The following is a 19,176-nucleotide window of genomic DNA, read 5'->3' as shown; positions in this document are numbered from 1 at the left end:
TCAATCAGACAACATGACAACTGTTGCGTACATCAACCATCAGGGGGGAACAAGGAGTTCCCTGGCGATGGAAGAAGTGACCAAAATCATTCTATGGGCGGAGTCTCACTCCTGCCACCTGTCTGCTATCCACATCCCAGGAGTGGAAAATTGGGAAGCGGATTTTCTGAGTCGTCAGACATTGCATCCGGGGGGGTGGGAACTCCATCCGGAAATCTTTGCCCAAGTCACTCAGCTGTGGGGCATTCCAGACATGGATCTGATGGCCTCTCGTCAGAACTTCAAAGTTCCTTGCTACGGGTCCAGATCCAGGGATCCCAAGGCGGCTCTAGTGGATGCACTAGTAGCACCTTGGACCTTCAAACTAGCTTATGTGTTCCCGCCGTTTCCTCTCATCCCCAGGCTGGTAGCCAGGATCAATCAGGAGAGGGCGTCGGTGATCTTGATAGCTCCTGCGTGGCCACGCAGGACTTGGTATGCAGATCTGGTGAATATGTCATCGGCTCCACCTTGGAAGCTACCTTTGAGACGAGACCTTCTTGTTCAGGGTCCGTTCGAACATCCGAATCTGGTTTCGCTCCAGCTGACTGCTTGGAGATTGAACGCTTGATCTTATCGAAGCGAGGGTTCTCAGATTCTGTTATCGATACTCTTGTTCAGGCCAGAAAGCCTGTAACTAGAAGGATTTACCACAAAATTTGGAAAAAATATATCTGTTGGTGTGAATCTAAAGGATTCCCTTGGGACAAGGTTAAGATTCCTAGGATTCTATCCTTCCTTCAAGAAGGATTGGAAAAAGGATTATCTGCAAGTTCCCTGAAGGGACAGATTTCTGCCTTGTCTGTGTTACTTCACAAAAAGCTGGCCGCTGTGCCAGATGTTCAAGCCTTTGTTCAGGCTCTGGTTAGAATTAAGCCTGTTTACAAACCTTTGACTCCTCCTTGGAGTCTCAATTTAGTTCTTTCAGTTCTTCAGGGGGTTCCGTTTGAACCCTTGCATTCCGTTGATATTAAGTTATTATCTTGGAAAGTTTTTTTTTAGTTGCAATTTCTTCTGCTAGAAGAGTTTCAGAATTATCTGCTCTGCAGTGTTCTCCTCCTTATCTGGTGTTCCATGCAGATAAGGTGGTTTTACGTACTAAACCTGGTTTTCTTCCAAAAGTTGTTTCTAACAAAAACATTAACCAGGAGATTATCGTACCTTCTCTGTGTCCGAAACCAGTTTCAAAGAAGGAACGTTTGTTGCACAATTTGGATGTTGTTCGCGCTCTAAAATTCTATTTAGATGCTACAAAGGATTTTAGACAAACATCTTCCTTGTTTGTTGTTTATTCCGGTAAAAGGAGAGGTCAAAAAGCAACTTCTACCTCTCTCTCTTTTTGGATTAAAAGCATCATCAGATTGGCTTACGAGACTGCCGGATGGCAGCCTCCCGAATGAATCACAGCTCATTCCACTAGGGCTGTGGCTTCCACATGGGCCTTCAAGACCGAGGCTTCTGTTGATCAGATATGTAGGGCAGCGACTTGGTCTTCACTGCACACTTTTACCAAATTTTACAAGTTTGATACTTTTGCTTCTTCTGAGGCTATTTTTGGGAGAAAGGTTTTGCAAGCCGTGGTGCCTTCCATTTAGGTGACCTGATTTGCTCCCTCCCTTCATCCGTGTCCTAAAGCTTTGGTATTGGTTCCCACAAGTAAGGATGACGCCGTGGACCGGACACACCTATGTTGGAGAAAACAGAATTTATGTTTACCTGATAAATTACTTTCTCCAACGGTGTGTCCGGTCCACGGCCCGCCCTGGTTTTTTTAATCAGGTCTGATAATTTATTTTCTTTAACTACAGTCACCACGGTACCATATGGTTTCTCCTATGCAAATATTCCTCCTTAACGTCGGTCGAATGACTGGGGTAGGCGGAGCCTAGGAGGGATCATGTGACCAGCTTTGCTGGGCTCTTTGCCATTTCCTGTTGGGGAAGAGAATATCCCACAAGTAAGGATGACGCCGTGGACCGGACACACCGTTGGAGAAAGTAATTTATCAGGTAAACATAAATTCTGTTTTTTATTTGTGTCCTTCTGTGGCTATAACCTGAGCTATGGAGGTCTCTGACATGTATGTTAGAAGGTACTCCTTCTGTACTAAATCATACCTGTTTATATTGGTTTTCCCGCCCATTCAGTTATGTTTCACATGCCTTAACACCGTTATAAAGTCTAAGAAGGGAGACAAGCCTGCTAAGGCTATTAGTCCCTCTGAGCCATCTACCTCTCAGGACTCGGTGTCCTGTGAGATTACTACCCTTGCTACATTACCCACTCCACATGCAGTTCCCCGTAGCACATCTAATCCTCCATCCGGAGGGGGCCTTCTTCCTGTGAACTTTGCCGCGCAGTTACAAATGTTGGTGTCTGTGGCCCTCAATGCATTACCTCGCTCTAACAAACGCAAGAGAAGGGTTAAACATAGCTCTCCTGACCCGGAGTCATCTAAATATGTATCAGATTTAGCTATTATGTCCCAGTTATCCGATGATGAGTTAACCTCTGTAGCTTTAGAAGGTAAACTTTCTGGGTCGGAGTCCTTAGCGTCTAAGCCTCCTGCTGCGGAGGAACCGTCCTTTAGATTTAAAATTGAGCACTTGCGTTTTTTTATTAAAGGAGGTCCTGTCTGTTAGAGGTTCCAGAGGCCACGCTGCCTTAAAGGGACAGTCTACTCCAGAATTTTTATTGTTTTAAAAGATAGATAATCCCTTTATTACCCATTTCCCAGTTTTGCATAACCAACACAGTTATAATAATATACTTTTAACCTCTGTGATTATCTTGTATCTAAGCCTCTGCAAACTGCCCCTTTTTTCAGTTCTTTTGACAGACTTGCAGTCTAGCCAATCAGTGCCTGCTCCCAGATAACTTCACGTGAACGAGCACAGTGTTATCTATATGAAATATGTGAACTAACACCCTCTAGTGGTAAAAAACTGTTAAAATGCAATCTGAAAGAGGTGGGCTTCAAGGTCTAAGAAATTAGCATATGAACCTCCTAGGTTAAGCTTTCAACTAAGAATACCAAGAGAACAAAGCAAAATTGGTGATAAAAGTAAATTGGAAACTTGTTTAAAATTACATGCTCTATCTGAATCATGAAAGTTTATTTTGGCCTAGACTGTCCCTTTAAGAACCTATGATACCTAAATTAGACAGAGTTTACGAGGACAGGTAAGTTCCTTTTGACTTTTCCTGTGCCGGTTAAGATGGCAAACATTATTAAGAACGAATGGGAAATAATTGGTTCTTTCTTTTCCCCCTTGTCTACTTTTAAAAAGTTGTTCCCCGACTCTCAACTGGATTTGTGGGGCTCCATTCTTAAGGTGGATGGTGCTATATCTACGTTTGCTAAACGTACTACTATACCTCTTGAGGATAGTTCTTCGTTCAGAGAGCTGATGGATAAGAAAATGGAAACCTTTCTGAGAAAGATGTTTCAACATACAGGATTTTTGTTTCAACTGGCGGTTGCCGGAGCAGCTACCTACTGGTTCAACTCATTGAGGTGGAGTCTCCCCTCAAGGATATTCAAGATAGAATTAAAGCTCTGAGAATTGCTAATTTTTTTATCTGTGATGCGAACATACAAATTATTCGCCTAAGTGCAAAGGCCTCTGGCTTTGCGGTCCTAGCCCACCGGGCGATCTGGTTGAAGTCTTGGTCTGCGGATATGACTTCTAAGTCCAGACTCCTTTCTCTTCCTTTCAAGGGAAAGATTTTATTTGGTCCAGGCCTGGACTCCATTATTTCTATGGTTACCGGAGGCAAGGGTAACTTCCTACCGCAAGATAAGAAGAACAAGTCTAAGGAACGACAATCTTCTAATTTTCGTTCCTTTCGTTCTGACAAATCCCAACAAAAACAGTCCTCCTCCAAGCCCGAGCAACCCAAGAGTCTTTTTTCAGACGCCTGGTTCAAGGACGTACAGGATCCGTGGGTCCTGAAGGTGGTATCTTAGGAATACAAGATAGGCTTCAAATCTCATCCGCCAAGGGGCATATTCCTTCTCTCAAATCTGTCTACCAGACCAGAAAAGAGGGATGCCTTTCTAGGGTGCTTTCGGGATCTATTCTTCTTAGGAGGAGTTGTCCAGGTGCCTATCGAAGAAAGAGGTTTGGGGTTTTATTCAAACCTTTTGGTGGTCCCAAAGAAGGAGGGAACTTTCCGCCTATTTCTGGACCTAAAGTGCTTAAACAAATTTCTCAGTGTCCCTTCCTTCAAGATGGAGACGATAAGGTCCATCCTTTCTTTAATTCAGGAAGGCCAGTTAGGACCACTATAGATCTGAAGGACGCTTACCTCCATGTTCCAATCCACAGGGAACACTTTCGGTTCCTGAGGTTTGCATTCCTGGACAAGCGCTTCCAGTTCATTGCCCTTCTGTTTGGCCTATCTAATGCTCCAAGAATCTTTACAAAGGTTTTGGGGGATCTTCTAGCTGTTGCCAGAACTCAGGGTATTGCAGTAGCCCCATACTTGGATGATATTCTGGTGTAAGCACCATCCTTTCGTCTTGCGGAAGAATTCTCGGAGTCCCTTCTCAGTCTTCTTCAATCACATGGATGGAAGATAAACTTGGAAAAGAGTTCTCTTATTCCAAGTACCAGGGTGGAATGCCTGGGTACTATAATAGACTCCATATCCATGAGGATATTTCTAACGGACAAGAGACGTTGCAAGCTAACTTCCGCCTATCTTGCCCTCTGGACCTCCGTGGATTAGTGTATGGAGGTGATTAGTCTCGTGTCCTGCATGAACATCATTCCTTTTCCCAGGTTCCGTCTCAGACCTTTACAACTGTGCATGCTGAGGCAGTGACACAGCGATCATTCAGAACCGTCTTAACAGATTGTATTAGACAGCCAGTCAAGAGGATCGCTCTCTTGGTGGCTCTGTCCAGATCATCTGTCCAGAGGAACATGCTTCTTAAGAGCATCCTGGGAGATTGTTACTACGGACGCAAGCCTTTCCGGATGGGGAGCTGTTTGAGGTACCAGGAAGGCACAGGGGTTGTGGACTCAGGAGGAGTCCTCCCTCCCGATCAATATTTTGGAACTACGGGCAATCTTTAAGGCCTTGAAGGCTTGGCCACTTCTGGGTTCGTCCAAGTTGATCAGATTCCAATCAGACAATATAACCTCGGTGGCTTACATCAACCATCAGGGGGGAACGAGAAGTTCCTTGGCAATGAAGGAAGTATCTCAGATTCTGGATTGGGCGGAGGCCCACAGCTGTTCGCTGTCAGCGATCCACATTCCGGGTGTGGACAACTGGGAGGCAGATTTTCTCAGCAGGCAATCCCTCCATCCAATGGGAATGGTTTATCCATCCCGAGGTATTTGCAGAGAACTGCAGCAAGTGGGGGACGCCGGAGATGGATTTCATGGCGTCCCGTCTCAATACCAAGCTACCCAGGTACGGGTCGAGGTCGAGGGATCCCCAAGTGGATCTAATAGTGCCCTGGAGGTTCAAACTCATATATCTTTTTCCTCCATTACCGCTTCTTCCTCAAGTGGTGGCCTCCATCAAGCAGGTTCAGGTATCAGTATTCCTGATTGCTCCATCGTGGCCGCGAAGGACGTGGTTCGCGGCTCTAGTGGGGATGTTTTTATCTCCTCAGTGGAAGTTACCTTGTCGCAGAGACCTGCTGATACAAGGCCCATTTGTTCATCAAAATCTAGATTCTCTGAGGCTGACTGCGTGGTGATTGAACGCTTAGTCTTAACCAAGAGAGGTTTCTCTGAGTGTCATTGATACTCTTATTCAAGCTCGTAAACCAGTTACTCAGCGTATCAACCACAAGGTGTGGAGGAGTGGACCTACTTATTCTGGTGGGAAGAGAGTGTTTTTTTTCTGGCACAGAGTTAAGGTTGCCAGGATCTTATCTTTTCTCCAGGATTGGCTGGAGGTAGGGCCTTTCTGCTAGTTCCCTAAGGAGACAGATTTCGGCCCTGTCAGTTTTATTGCACAAGAGACTGGCTGAGCTTCCAGACGTGCAGTCCTTTGCTAAGGCTCTGATTAGGATCAGACCTGTGTTTAGATCTGGGGCTCCTCCTTGGAGCCTAAATCTTGTTCTTTGGGTTTTGCAACAGGTTTCGTTTGAGCCTCTGCATTCCGTTGACATTAAATTGTGATCTTGGAAGGTTATCTTTTTATTGGCTATTGCCTCTGCGCGCAGAGTTTCTGAGATCTCTGCTTTGCAATGTGAGCCCCCTTATCTGATTTTTCATGCAGATAAGGCAGTTTTATATACTAAATTAGGTTGTGTCAGATCGCAACATCAATCAGGAGATTGTGGTTCCTTCCTTGTATCCTAATCCTTCTTCATCGAAGAAACGCTTACTTTACAATTTGGATGTGGTTCGCGCCTTGAAGTTCTAATTTCAGGCTACTAAGGAGTTTAGACAATCTTCCTCCTTGTTGTCTATTCGGGAAAGCGTAAGGGGCGGAAGGCTACTTCGACTTCCCTATCTTTTTAGTTAAGTAATGTCATCCGCTTAGCTTACAAGACAGCGTGACATCATCCTCCTGAGAGGATAATGGCTCAGTTCACTAGAGCAGTTGCTTCCTCTTGGGCCTTTAAGAACGAGGCCTCTATGGATCAGATTTGTAAGGCAGCTACCTGGTCCTCCTTACATACTTTTTCAAAATTTTACAAATTTGATGTTTTTGCTACGGCTGAAACAGCTTTCGGGAGAAAAGTTTTGCAGGCTGTGGTGCCCTCAGAATAGGGTATGCCTATTCCTTTTTGTTCCCTCCCGTTATTCATTCAGTGTCATCTGGAGCTTGGGTATAAGTTTCCCAACAGTAAGGAATGAGGCCGTGGACTCTCCCTATCTTAGGAAGAAAAATACAATGTATGCTTACCAGATAAATTCCTTTCCTTCCGGATAGGGAGAGTCTACAGCCCGCACATTTTTTCTTTTCCATGGGAGATCCCCTCTTATTTATTTTATTCTTCTGGCACCATTTATACCCTAATATTTCTCCTACTTTTCTTTGTTCCCTCGGCAGAATGACTGGGGTAATGAGGAAGTGGGAGGGATACTTAAGCCTTTGGCTGGGGTGTCTTTGCCTCCACCTGGTGGCCAGGTCTTGTATTTTCCAACAATGAAGCCGTGGACTCTCCCTATCCGTAAAGAAAGAAATTTATTTGGTAAGCATAAATTATGTTTTTTTATAAACCCTGGACTGGATAAATGGTTTGGAATGTTTTTGTTAAAAATGTCAGTGCAACTTTTGCATGCTTTTCTTTTTTTTTTTTTTTTTTTTTTTTACTTTTTGTTCTCTTTTTTTTGTGTGTGTGTGTGCTCACATTAAAGGTCATAAGAGGCCACGTTGCCTTTTTCTAAATATATTAGGTTAGCCGCTGACTTAAGCAGTTAGATTTTTAGTCATCACCCACACAAACCACAAAATTAAACCTTTTATTAATATACAAAGCACAGAATTCTGTGTAAAACATGATTTTAATTTTATATATTACATGAAATGTTTTCTTAATAATATGCTTAATAAGAACAGTGTGTAGCAACAGGATGTATTAAAGGGACAGTCTAGTCAAAATTAAACTTTCATGATTCAGATAGGCATGTCATTTTAAACAACTTTCCAATTTACTTTTATTATCAAATTTGCTTTGTTCTCTTGGTATTCTTAGTTGAAAGCTAAACCTAGGTAGGTTCATATGCTAATTTATAAGCCCTTGAATGCTGCCTCTAATCTGAATGCATTTGACAGTTTATCACAGCTAGAGGGTGTTAGCACAATGTTATCTATTAGACACACATGAACTAACACCAGTGCAGTTACTTACTAAAATGCAAGTCTGTCAAAAGAATTGAGATAAAGGGGCAGTCTGCAGAGGCTTAGATACAAGGTAATCAAAGAGGTAAAAAGTATATAAATATAACTGTGTTGGTTATGCAAAACTGGGGAATGGGTAATAAAGGGATTATCTATCTTTTTAAACAATAACAATTCTGGAGTAGACTGTCCCTTTAAGTACTATTAGTATGTACAATAATGTTTGGTTTTAATTAAAAAATAATATATAAAATTACCCAACATGGTGTATTTTAGTTTATCTGGGTTTGTTACATTGTAAAATGTAATATATAGCAGTTTACTATGTCTATTTGAAGAAAAAAATATATATCAGCACAGATGAGAAAGTAAAACTCTGGATGCCCTCTGTGAGGTTATAACTGCAGAATAATAGGGTACCCACATTCACCTCTTAATGTGAGCTGCCTGCACATAAAGTTACGTATACAAACTCGGGAAAGGTCTTATCGCATATATAGTAATGTCACTGCGGTTAGGCACAGGAAGTAGCTGAAAGTACAGCAGTGAGAGGAAGTTACAGCTGCTGCCAACCGCAGAGTCATAAGTGCCCTATCTGACCAAAGTCACAGGACCAACAAAAGAGCACCCACTGGTTATTGGGAAGATTCCCTAATCATTTCAGAGACACCTCAATAAGGCTGTTTTTAGCAAGCAAACATTAATTCACGTGGCCTCTGTGTTCGTTTAAAGTCTGGGTGGGCAATTACCGGCCCTCCAGATGTTATGGACTACATCTCACATGATGCTTTGCCTGCATTATGGCTGAAAGAGCATTATGGGAGATGTAGTTCATAACGCGGTAATTGCCCACCCCTGCTTTAAAGGGATATTAAAGTTATTTGTTTCTTTATTACATCTAAAAGAGAGCATTTTAACATGTTACACTTTTTATAACCAACAGAGCTGTAGGAGTTTTGCTTCTCAGCCAGTGAACTGCTATCCCATGGGTCTGTATTGCATAGATGTGCGCTTTTTGTTGAAAAAATGTTTTTGTGTTTCAAATTGACTTAAACCCACCCCCCCTCCCCCCCACTAAACTCACCTTTGTTAGCACATACAATACTCTTAAGTAATAAGGTTCAAGGTATCCTTAAACATAATTGACATATCCTAAGAGATTCGTGTCCTGACATTAAGGAGTTTAGTCAAATGCCTAGAGCGGCGTATTGCAAGGATTATACATCTGGGAGAAGAATAACTAAAGCAGTTATTAACTCTGATACTAAAGTATCTCCATTTTTGGTATGGTAGCTTTCCCTGTCTAGGGTGTCCCCATTGTAATAGTGTCATTAAGGGTGGAGAGATCTGTCATCCTGGTTACTATACCTGCAATTCATTGTATGTAGTGTATGCCCATAAGTGCCCCTGTGGGTTTTTATACATAGGTGAGACCACCCAAAGAGTCAGGGATCGTATTGGTCAACATAAATCAAATATCAGAAACTCAGGGACAAAAGACCTACCAGTACCGGCACATTTTTTACAAATGGGTCACCAGGTGAGCCAATCACGGTTTATGGTGTTAAATCAAGCCAAGAGAAAGACTGGGGGGTGATAGACAGAGGGACCTACTTTACAAAGAGGCCAAACGGATATGGAAATTGGACAAAGGTATGAATAGGGAGTTTGATCAAAACCCAATCTTGTAGACGTACTATTTATAAACTATAGGTTCTCACAGATATTATCATGTAAATTAAAATAAACTATAATAGTTAATTATATCTCCATTCAAGGTTGGGATATTTATATAGTGGCGTGCTATTTTGCTTCCTTTTCAGATTGTTTGTTTTTAATCTTGGTCCTCTGGGACACTCCAAAAGGGAAAATATAGGGTTAATATGTTGTTGTTCTTGGTCCATATATGATTTTTGTAAGTCCACCCATGATGTGTGTTCTCAATGGCCCTAGTTTTATTGGTATTGCTATATATTGTCTGTATGTGCACTATGTTTTTAGCTTGACAAAGGGGCAGGTGCCCCGAAACGTTGCTCTCTACCTAATAAAGGTTATTTCACTTTTCCACACCTGAGAGTGTAACATTTCTTTGGATACTTGGATGTTTCCAAACATGTGCACGTTACCTACCTAGCTATTTCTTCATCAAATAAAACTATAAGAGCAAAGCAAATTTAATGATAATAGCAAAAGGGAAACATTTTTCAAATTGTATGCTCTCTCTGAATCACAAAACAACATTTTTGGTTATCATATCCCTTTAATGCCCCTTTCATACTCTACAAAGTTTGTTTTTGGTTAAATCAAGAGCACAAGCTTATTTACATCTGAATCTAACTGGCCACAGCAAATTAGACCACAAACATGATTGCCGCCAGACTTTTCAAGGGGTGTATCTTACTGCCCTTGTTTTTCAAAACCTTGTAAATTTTGCAAATAAAATGACAAAAAGAAATTTTTAAAATATTTCATTTTTATCTAGGTCTTTGGTAATGAAGAGATTTGTTGATATATGCTATGGGGTGTAATGTCCCTTAGAGTATTACTTTTTCACTCCAGAATTATTCAGTTTCAGATTAAGACTTTTAAAGTCTGTCTTGAAATATTTTACTAAAAAAATGAGACATTGACCACATGCAGTGTTCCTGTCTGTATTGGTTGCATATTGACTTGTAATGAGACTATATTACCACTGCCTCACTTTGAACACAAAAATTCTAGGCTGTAAGTTTTTTGCAGATTTATATTGTTTGTCCTTTTTTGTTTGTTTGTTTTTTTCTTCCAGAATAGAGTTTCCTGTTTAGTAGTCTGCGGTTTATAGTGTGTTTCACTTATAAGGGACTTAAAAGGGTGAAACACAATTAATTTATTTTATGATTCAAACAGCGCATAGTTTTAAACAACTTTCCAATTATATTATCACATTTTCTTCATTCTCTTGGTATCCTTTGTTGACGGAACTAGCTAAAAACATAGACGAGCCAACGAGAAGAGGCATATTTGTGCAATTACCAATCAGCAGCTAGTTCCCATTAGTGCATTGCTGCTACTGAGTCTACCTAGGTATGATTTTCAACAAAGGATACCAAAAGAACAAATCAAATTGCATAATAGAAGTAAATTGGAAAGTTGTTTAAATGACCAGTGAATACAGTAGATTTGACTAATCAACAAATGTGCGATACAAAGACAATGCAATAGCACTTAGTCTGAACTTTAAATGAGTAGTAGATTTTTTTTTCTGACAAATTCTAGTTATCTATATTTCCACTCCTCCTGTATCATGTGACAGCCATCAGCCAATCACACGTCCATATACGTATCATGTGACAGCCATCAGCCAATCACACATGCATATACAGGTAGCCCTCAGTTTACGCCGGGGTTAGGTTCCAGAAGGAATGGTTGTAAATCGAAACCGTTGTAAATTGAAACCCAGTTATAATGTAAGTCAATGGGAAGTGAGGGAGATAGGTTCCAGGCCCCTCTCAAAATTGTCATAAGTAACACCTAATACATTATTTTTAAAGCTTTGAAATGAAGACTTTAAATGCTAAACAGCATTATAAACCTAATAAAATAATCACACAACACAGAATATATAATTTAAACTAAGTTAAATGAACAAAAACATTTACTAAACAGCATTATAAACCTAATAAAATAATCACACAACACAGACTTCACTTGCATTTTTCTGCAAACAGTTCTTTCTATGCATTCCAATCTGGACTGATTTATAGACAGGAAGATCTTGTTCCTTTGAAATCTGCTCGATAGCTCAGGTCTGGTTAAACTGATTAATTTCAGCTTGCTTGGCTTTGCTGCAACACAAGCGGATAGCTCCACCTACTGGCTATTTTAATAAATGCACTGCTTCCCAATGCTTTTCAATAGCAGTCACATGACTGGAAAAAAGGTTGTTATTCTGAAACGATGTAAATTGAACCGTTGTAAAACGAGGGCCACCTGTACGTATATTTTGTGACTTCTTGCACATCCTCAGTAGAAGCCGATGACTCAAAAAGTGTAAATATAAAAAAATATGTGCAGATTTGGTTAATGGAAGTAAATTGGAAAGTTGTTTTAAATTGCCTGCTGAGTTGCTCTATCTGAATCATTAAAGTTTAATTTTGACTTTACTGCCCCTTCAAATAATTTTCCTTACAGCTTAATCTATTGACAGTGAGTAGTACTCACCAACTGGACCGATGCATCCATACAATACATATGTCGATTTTACTTTGCCTTTCCCTCTCTTTATTTCCTTTTGGTGTTAATTTTATTGCACGAGTTTATTGTTCACAAATAAGTCCAAACGGATAAAGTAAAATAAGATAAAAGACTTGACACAATAAATGTGTTCTATTTCATTTCCAACTAGTGTATCAACAGACTCCCAAAAAGATCTCCTAATCAAATCTAAAAGTAATTGCTTGTTAAGAAATAGGGAATGCTAAAAGTGTAAAGTCTAAAGTGTATAAATATATCTATACAAGCATATGAGTAGAAGGTTATATCAATTTATTAGTCATAAATAATGCACTTTAAACATAGAATCGGAATATGGCTGTTTAATAAGTACAATTAGTATATGCACATTTAACAAAAAAATTTGACCCAAAAAATAATAAAAAGTGTCCTAGAATAGTGTCTATTATGAATATAACGTCTCAGTGAAAAGCCAAGATAAATTATGATCCAATAAATATATTAAAGTGTTCAGTTGTTTATTTCTCCACAGGTGTTACATATCCTCTGTAATGATGAATATCCAAATGTGATAACAAGGGTGATAGTCTAAAAAAAAATAAAAAAAAAATGGACATAGTTAAAAAATGCTACAAGGAAAAAGGCCCCAATACAAGGGCAAAACGCATTGAATATCGGCGTTGCTTAAGTTTCCGGAATATATCACTATATCTGGTAAGCCTCATATATTGGAGTCATTTATTATTTTTAGCATTTTTGCACTATGTCCACTTTTTCTTTTTTAGACTATCACTCTTGTTATCACTTTTGGATATCCATCATCTCATAGGATATTTAACATTAGTGGAGCAGATCTGTCTCAGTTCTTCAGTCAAACTATCTCTCTCCTTGTGGAGGCAGAGTCCCTGTTTGGCCCTTGGAGTGTCCTTTCTTCAGCCTACTTGGACAGTGATTACTAAGGAAGCAATTTTGATGGGTTGGGGCGCTGTTTGGGGTACCCGGAGGACACAGGGAGTATGGTCTCCTCTGGAAGCAAGGTTACCAATTAATACCCTAGAACTTTGTGCGATTCTTCTGGCCCTTCAGGCTTGGCCCCATCTCATGCAAGAAAAATGCATTCGGTTTCAGTCAGACAACGTCACTGCAGTGGCGTACATCAACCACATCAGGGAGGGCCTTGCAGTTCCTTAGCTATGCGAGAGGTATCTCACATTCTGTCTTGGGCAGAGGAAAACCTCTGTTCCCTATTGGCTATTCACATTCTCGGAGTGAACAGTTGGGAGGCGGAGTAAATAGTCAGTCCATCCATCCAGGAGAATTGTCTATTCATCAGGACGTGTTCGATTATTTGGTGTTGAGGTGGGGTCTTCAGGAAATAGATCTAATAGCGTCCAAATTGAACCACAAACTTCTAACTTATTGCGCCAGATCAAGAGATCCAAGAGCTCATGTGATAGATGCTCTAGTTTGTCCTTGGAATTTTCAACTGGCCTAACTATTCCCTCAGTTTGTTCTTCTTCCAAGAGTCATTGCCATAATCAAACCAGAATCAGCTTTAGTAATACTTAGCTCTGGCATGACCCCACAGACCTGATTCAGATGCCATCTCTTCCCCCATGGACCCTACCCTTAAGCAAGAAACTTCTGTCTCAAGGACCTTTGTATCATCTGGGCCTCAAATCACTGAATTTGATTGCGTGGAGGTTGAACACCTACTTCTCAAGAACATAGATTTCTCAGACTCTGTTATTTCTACTTTGCTACAGGCTTGAAAGCCCGTCACGCAGAGAATTCATGATAAAATCTGGAAAGCTTACTTTCTTTGGTGTTCTTCTACAGGTTTCTCTTGAAAATCTTTTATAATTCCAAGCATTCTTCAGTTCCTTCAGGATGGATTAGATAAGGGTTTATCAGCCAGCTGCTTAAATGGGAAGATTTTGGCATTATCTGTCTTGTTTCACAAGACGTTGGCTAAGTTGTTAAAACTTTTATACAAGCCTTGGGGAAAATTCGGCCTGTTATTAGATCCAATTCTCCCCATAACATATTGCGCCACATCAAGAGATCCAAGAGCTCACATGATAGATGCTCTAGTTTGTCCTTGGAATTTTCAACTGGCCTAACTAATCCCTCCGTTTTGTTCTTCTTCAAGAGTCATTGCCAGAATTAAACAGGAATCGGCTTCAGTAATACTCTTCGCTCCAGCATGGCCCTGCAGATCTTGGTAAGCAGACCTGATTCAGATTTCCTCTCTTCCCCCATGAACCCTACCCTTAAGGAAGTAACTTCTGCTTCAAGAACCTTTGTATCATCCGGACCTCAAATCACTGAATTTTATGGCGTGGAGGTTGAACACCTAGTTCTCAAGAACAGAGGTTTCTCATACTCTGTTATTTCTACTTTGCTACAGGCTAGAAAGCCCGTCACGCAAATAATTTATCATAAAATCTGGAAAGCTTACTTTCTTCTGTGTTATTTTAGAGGTTTCTCTTGGAAATCTTTTATAATGTTCAGGATTCTTTAGTTCCTTTAGGATGGATTATATAAGGGTTTATCACCCAACTCTTTAAAGGGGAAGATTTTGGCATTATCTGTCTTGTTTCACAAGAAGTTGGCTAAGTTGCCTGATGATCAATCTTTTGTACAAGCCTTGGTGAGAATTTGTACTGTTATTAGGTCCATTTCTCCCCCTTGGAATTTGAACCTGGTTCTTCCCGTTTTTTGCAAGGTCCCCCTTTTGAACCTATGCATTCTCTGGATCTCAAGTTCTTGTCTTCGAAGGTTCTCTTCCTTCTAGCTATTTCTTCTGCTAGACAAGTTTCTGAATTATCAGCTTTGTCTTGTGATTCTCGCTTTTTGTTTTTTCATTAGGATACAGCATTCCTTCGGACCAAATTTATGATTTTCTTCCGAAGGTGTTGTCTTCAGAGAATATGAATCAGGAAATTGTTGTTCCTTCTCTATGCCCAAATACTTTTAACTCTAACGAACACCTGCTTCACAGTTTGAATGTGTTCAGAGCCTCAAAGTTTTAACTTCAGCTACAGTAGATTTTAGATAGACTTCTAGCTTATTTGTTCACTTTTCCGGTTCCAAAAAGGGTCAAAAGGCTTCAGTGGTGGCCTTGGCTTCACGGCTAAAGTAGATTATTCATGAGGCTTACTTTGTTGCGGAAAAACCACCTTCGAGTAACTGCTCATTCCACTAGATTTGTATCTACTTCTTGGGCCTTCAAAAATGACACCTACTTGGAACAGATTTGCAAAGCCATACCCTTGTCCTCCCATCATACCTTTTCTAAATGTTTAGAAATTTGATGGATACTTTTATTGTAATTTACATGGATGATGTTTAGATTTTCTCCCCCCTCATATTACTACATGTCTTATCAGTTATTCTGAGACTAAGGAACAATGCTTTATTTGCTACATTGGAGAAATGTCAATTTTCTGTTTCTATATTTGAGTTTCTGGGATATATTCTTTCTTCTGACCATATTGAGATGGATCCCAAAAAGGTTTCTGCAGTATTGGAATGGCCATTTCCTGCTAGTAAGAATTCTGTAAAGAGGTTTATTTGATTTGCTAATTTCTATGGACATTTTATTAGACATTTTTTTGAAGTTTGTTACCCTATTACTGGACTCCTGAGGCACAAGTGGCCTTTATAAACGTAACGTGCTGTTTACTTCTGTACCTATTTTTATTCAGATGTTTAGAAGTGGACCCCTCTAATGTGGCTATTAGAGGATGCCAAGAGAACAAAACAAATTAAATAATTGAAGTCAATTGTAAAGTTGTTTAAAATCACATGCTCTATCTGAATCATGAAAGAAAAAAAAAATTGGTGTTCATATCCCTTTAATGACGCTTGATCCGATTTCTGCCATTTTATTTTTCAGTTTTATTCTTTCTTTTTGTGACCTAAAGAAAACATGCTGGAACTTTTAATGATTAAAGGAAAATACAAAGACAATTCATGTTCCTTACTCAATACACAAAAGAACTGTCAGCTCCAACCCTTCTCCGTCTGATGCCAGAGTCATAACACAGTCTCATTAGAATGTTCTTTTATGGGCCAAAGATTTGGAACACGCTGGATTGGGAGAGAATCGGCTCAATCTGTCTTGGAGTCGATTTCCATTGTCTAGAATAATACGTGCAAGCTCTGTTTTTCAGACACCACTGTCTAACCTGAGAGTTTTTTTTGGCCGTAGCTTCTTTTTCCGCAGAGAATGGGCTGTTGCTTCCAGTTTTCAACACAATCCTTATATTGTTTCTCTCTGTGGTGTATTAGGATTCAGTGTGCACTTTCTTTACTCAGCTGTCTACGTATTTAAAGGCACACTATCAGAATAAGTCAAAATAAAAGAAATCTCATCACTTTCTGCATTGCTGCCATTGTAAACACGTGGGGTTATCTATAAGGTTAAAAAAAATCATGCCCTGTTTCTTTTGAGGGATTTGTACCTGCAAAGAGATAGTCTTAAAGGGACAGTCTAGTCAAAAATAAACTTTCATGATTCAGATAGGGCATGTCATTTTAAACAACTTTCCAATGTACTTTTATCATCAATTTTGCTTTGTTCTTTTGGTATTCTTAGTTGAAATCTAAACCTAGGTAAGCTTATATGCTAATTTCTTAGTCCTTGAAGGCTGCCTCTTATCTGAATGCATTTTGACATATTTTTTTCACAACTAGAGGGCATTAAGTTCATGTGTGCCATATAGATAACATTGTGCTCACGCATGTGGAGTTAACAAGGAGTCAGCACTGACTGACTAAAATGCAGGTCTTTCAAAAGAACTGAAATAAGGGCGGAGTCTGCAGAGTCTTGGATACACTGTAATCACAGAGGTAAAAAGTGTATTAATATAACTGTGTTGGTTATGCAAAACTGGGGATTGGGTGATAAAGGGATTATCTATCTTTTCAAACAATAACAATTCTGGTGTAGACTGTCGCTTTAAAGGAGTGTAGTGCAATAATATTTGTCAAGTGAATTAGTAATGGGAACCATACATACAAAACGTCCAGTCACCAGATAGATGCTTCTTTATTAGGAACAGCAAACTATTGTGCCTTGGTGTATAACTTTGTCAACTTGCAAAGATTAAACATAGAAATAGAAATTGACTAAAATCTGAATGATCCTTAAAGTGATTGTAAACCCTCCCCTTTTTAAAATCAGATCCAGAATGTTAGTGATATTTTAGATGGAGTTTAATTAATCAGTTATAATAAAGATGCACTGTAACTTACTTTTAAATATATATATAAAATTTAAATACCCTGCACTCAGCCGCCCACTTCAAAAGTCAATTATTTAGTTTTGAATTGTTGTCCAATCAGCGCTATACCTACAACAAAAGTGCCATATGGGGAGGACACTAATTGGACAACAATTCAAACCGGTAGCTCACAGAAAAATTGACTTTTGAAGTGCGTGGCAGAGTATTTGAATTTTATATTTATATTATAAAGCAAGTTATAGCGCAACTTCATAAACAACTGATTAATTAAACTCCATCTAAAATATCACCAACAGTCCGGATCTGATTTTAAAAAGGGTAGAATTTACCATCACTTTAAGGAGCAGGTTTGCCCATGTGAGCCTACAACGAACTGCAATTTAAAAAGCAGCGGTCTAGAATGCTCTTTCCAAACCTCTCTTTAACCTTAGAGGTAGCAATTGAAAATACCCCAGATTGATCTAATTTGGGTCATTGACGAGCCTTGCCTCTTGCACTCAATAAATTGCAAAAGAGCAGCATTTGCACAACCATGTGTTCGTGCAATGATAAATATGGACAGCAAAGCCTGCCTGGTAGTTGCGACCCCGGGCAGACAAGTTCCCTACCTGCAAACTTTGTCCGTCTAGAGAATAATAAATCTAGAGCTAGTAAGAAAATGAAATCTGTTTAAAAATAACAAAATTTATGTAATAAAACTGGGTAATAACCCTGAATTACTACAGTTAAAATAGATTATAATAGATCATATTTAATGCTCTAAATGTAATTAATAAATACCAACGGTTTTAGATGGTTTTTCTTCAAGGCAAATGAGTGATCTCAAACTTTGCAAAGTGTTTGTTTGATGTTCTCCACTTCACATTTTCAGATTTATTTATTTTTTAGTGCAAAATATGTGCTAGTTTTAACTGTTGTTAAATTCCTTTTTTGACAAATGTTCTTAATAAACTTCCTTTTTTTTTTTTAATTTATAAAGATTTTTTTTTGAGGATTTTGCACATAACATAAGAATTCAAATATACATAGTATATGTTCTCATGAAAAATGCAGATGTAATACAGTACAGTCATATGAAACATGTTTGTGTTTGTACATTTCTAGACATCTATCCTTATTTATTATTTTTATTGAACACCAAATAATTTTTGTTTGGGCTACTCTTGAGTCCAAAGTATAATGAACAAAAGGTTTGTGGGAATACTGTATGATATATCCTAACAAAATACAAACTGCATTCTTTGAAAAATAAAATACACATCGAAGTAAGATATAATACAATAAAGGCCAGGCTATGCACTTTTATGATATATGCACCTGATAGACATGGTTTTATAAGTGAATTTGATATTGCATATGAGATTATATTTCTAATAATAAGGAAGAATTTGCTATATAAAGACTCCCCGCTTATTTAAAAAAAAATAAAATAAAATAGATAGATAGATAAATGTGCTACCACATCATTGACATGATCCTAAATATCGCACTTAAGATATATGAATTAGGTTCATTAACTGTATGGCATTCATTAAGCTATGTTAGGGTCTAGGTTGATTTTTTTTATTGTTTTCCCCGCGACCATGGCCGCTAGGAATAATTTGGCATCAAGTAAGAGTTGTATATGAAGATGCTGATGACGTGTCATTAGTGCATATACATATTACATCATCTCATTTAGTGTCCTCCAAGGGGTCCCCCACAAAAACTCCCACAAGAAGTCGCTGTATCAACAAATTATCACATTGCCTGACAATCATACTGCCTACTCCAGAGACCTTCGGATTCTTGCATTAATGTAGATTAGATGGATCCTATGTTATGATCATAAACGTAAGTGGTATGAAGCGATGTG

The 19,176-nt window shown here is 39.2% G+C and overlaps 1 protein-coding gene across 1 annotated transcript in view; it reads left to right on the top strand.

Moving 5' to 3' along the window:
- IMP3 (IMP U3 small nucleolar ribonucleoprotein 3) overlaps window positions 1-13,260 on the top strand; it is a 263,171-nt gene extending 249,911 nt beyond the window's left edge. Inside the window, exon 6 of the mRNA XM_053693144.1 lies at window positions 12,855-13,260. Coding sequence (XP_053549119.1) covers window positions 12,855-13,260 — 406 coding nt within the window. The remainder of the gene's footprint in view (window positions 1-12,854) is intronic.
- The last annotated feature ends 5,916 nt before the right edge of the window (window positions 13,261-19,176 follow it).

Source organism: Bombina bombina, chromosome 10 (assembly GCF_027579735.1).
Source record: "Bombina bombina isolate aBomBom1 chromosome 10, aBomBom1.pri, whole genome shotgun sequence".
Classification (NCBI taxonomy): domain Eukaryota; kingdom Metazoa; phylum Chordata; class Amphibia; order Anura; family Bombinatoridae; genus Bombina; species Bombina bombina.
The sequence above is the reverse complement of the archived record's forward strand: the minus strand, read 5'-3'. Positions and strand labels throughout refer to the sequence as shown.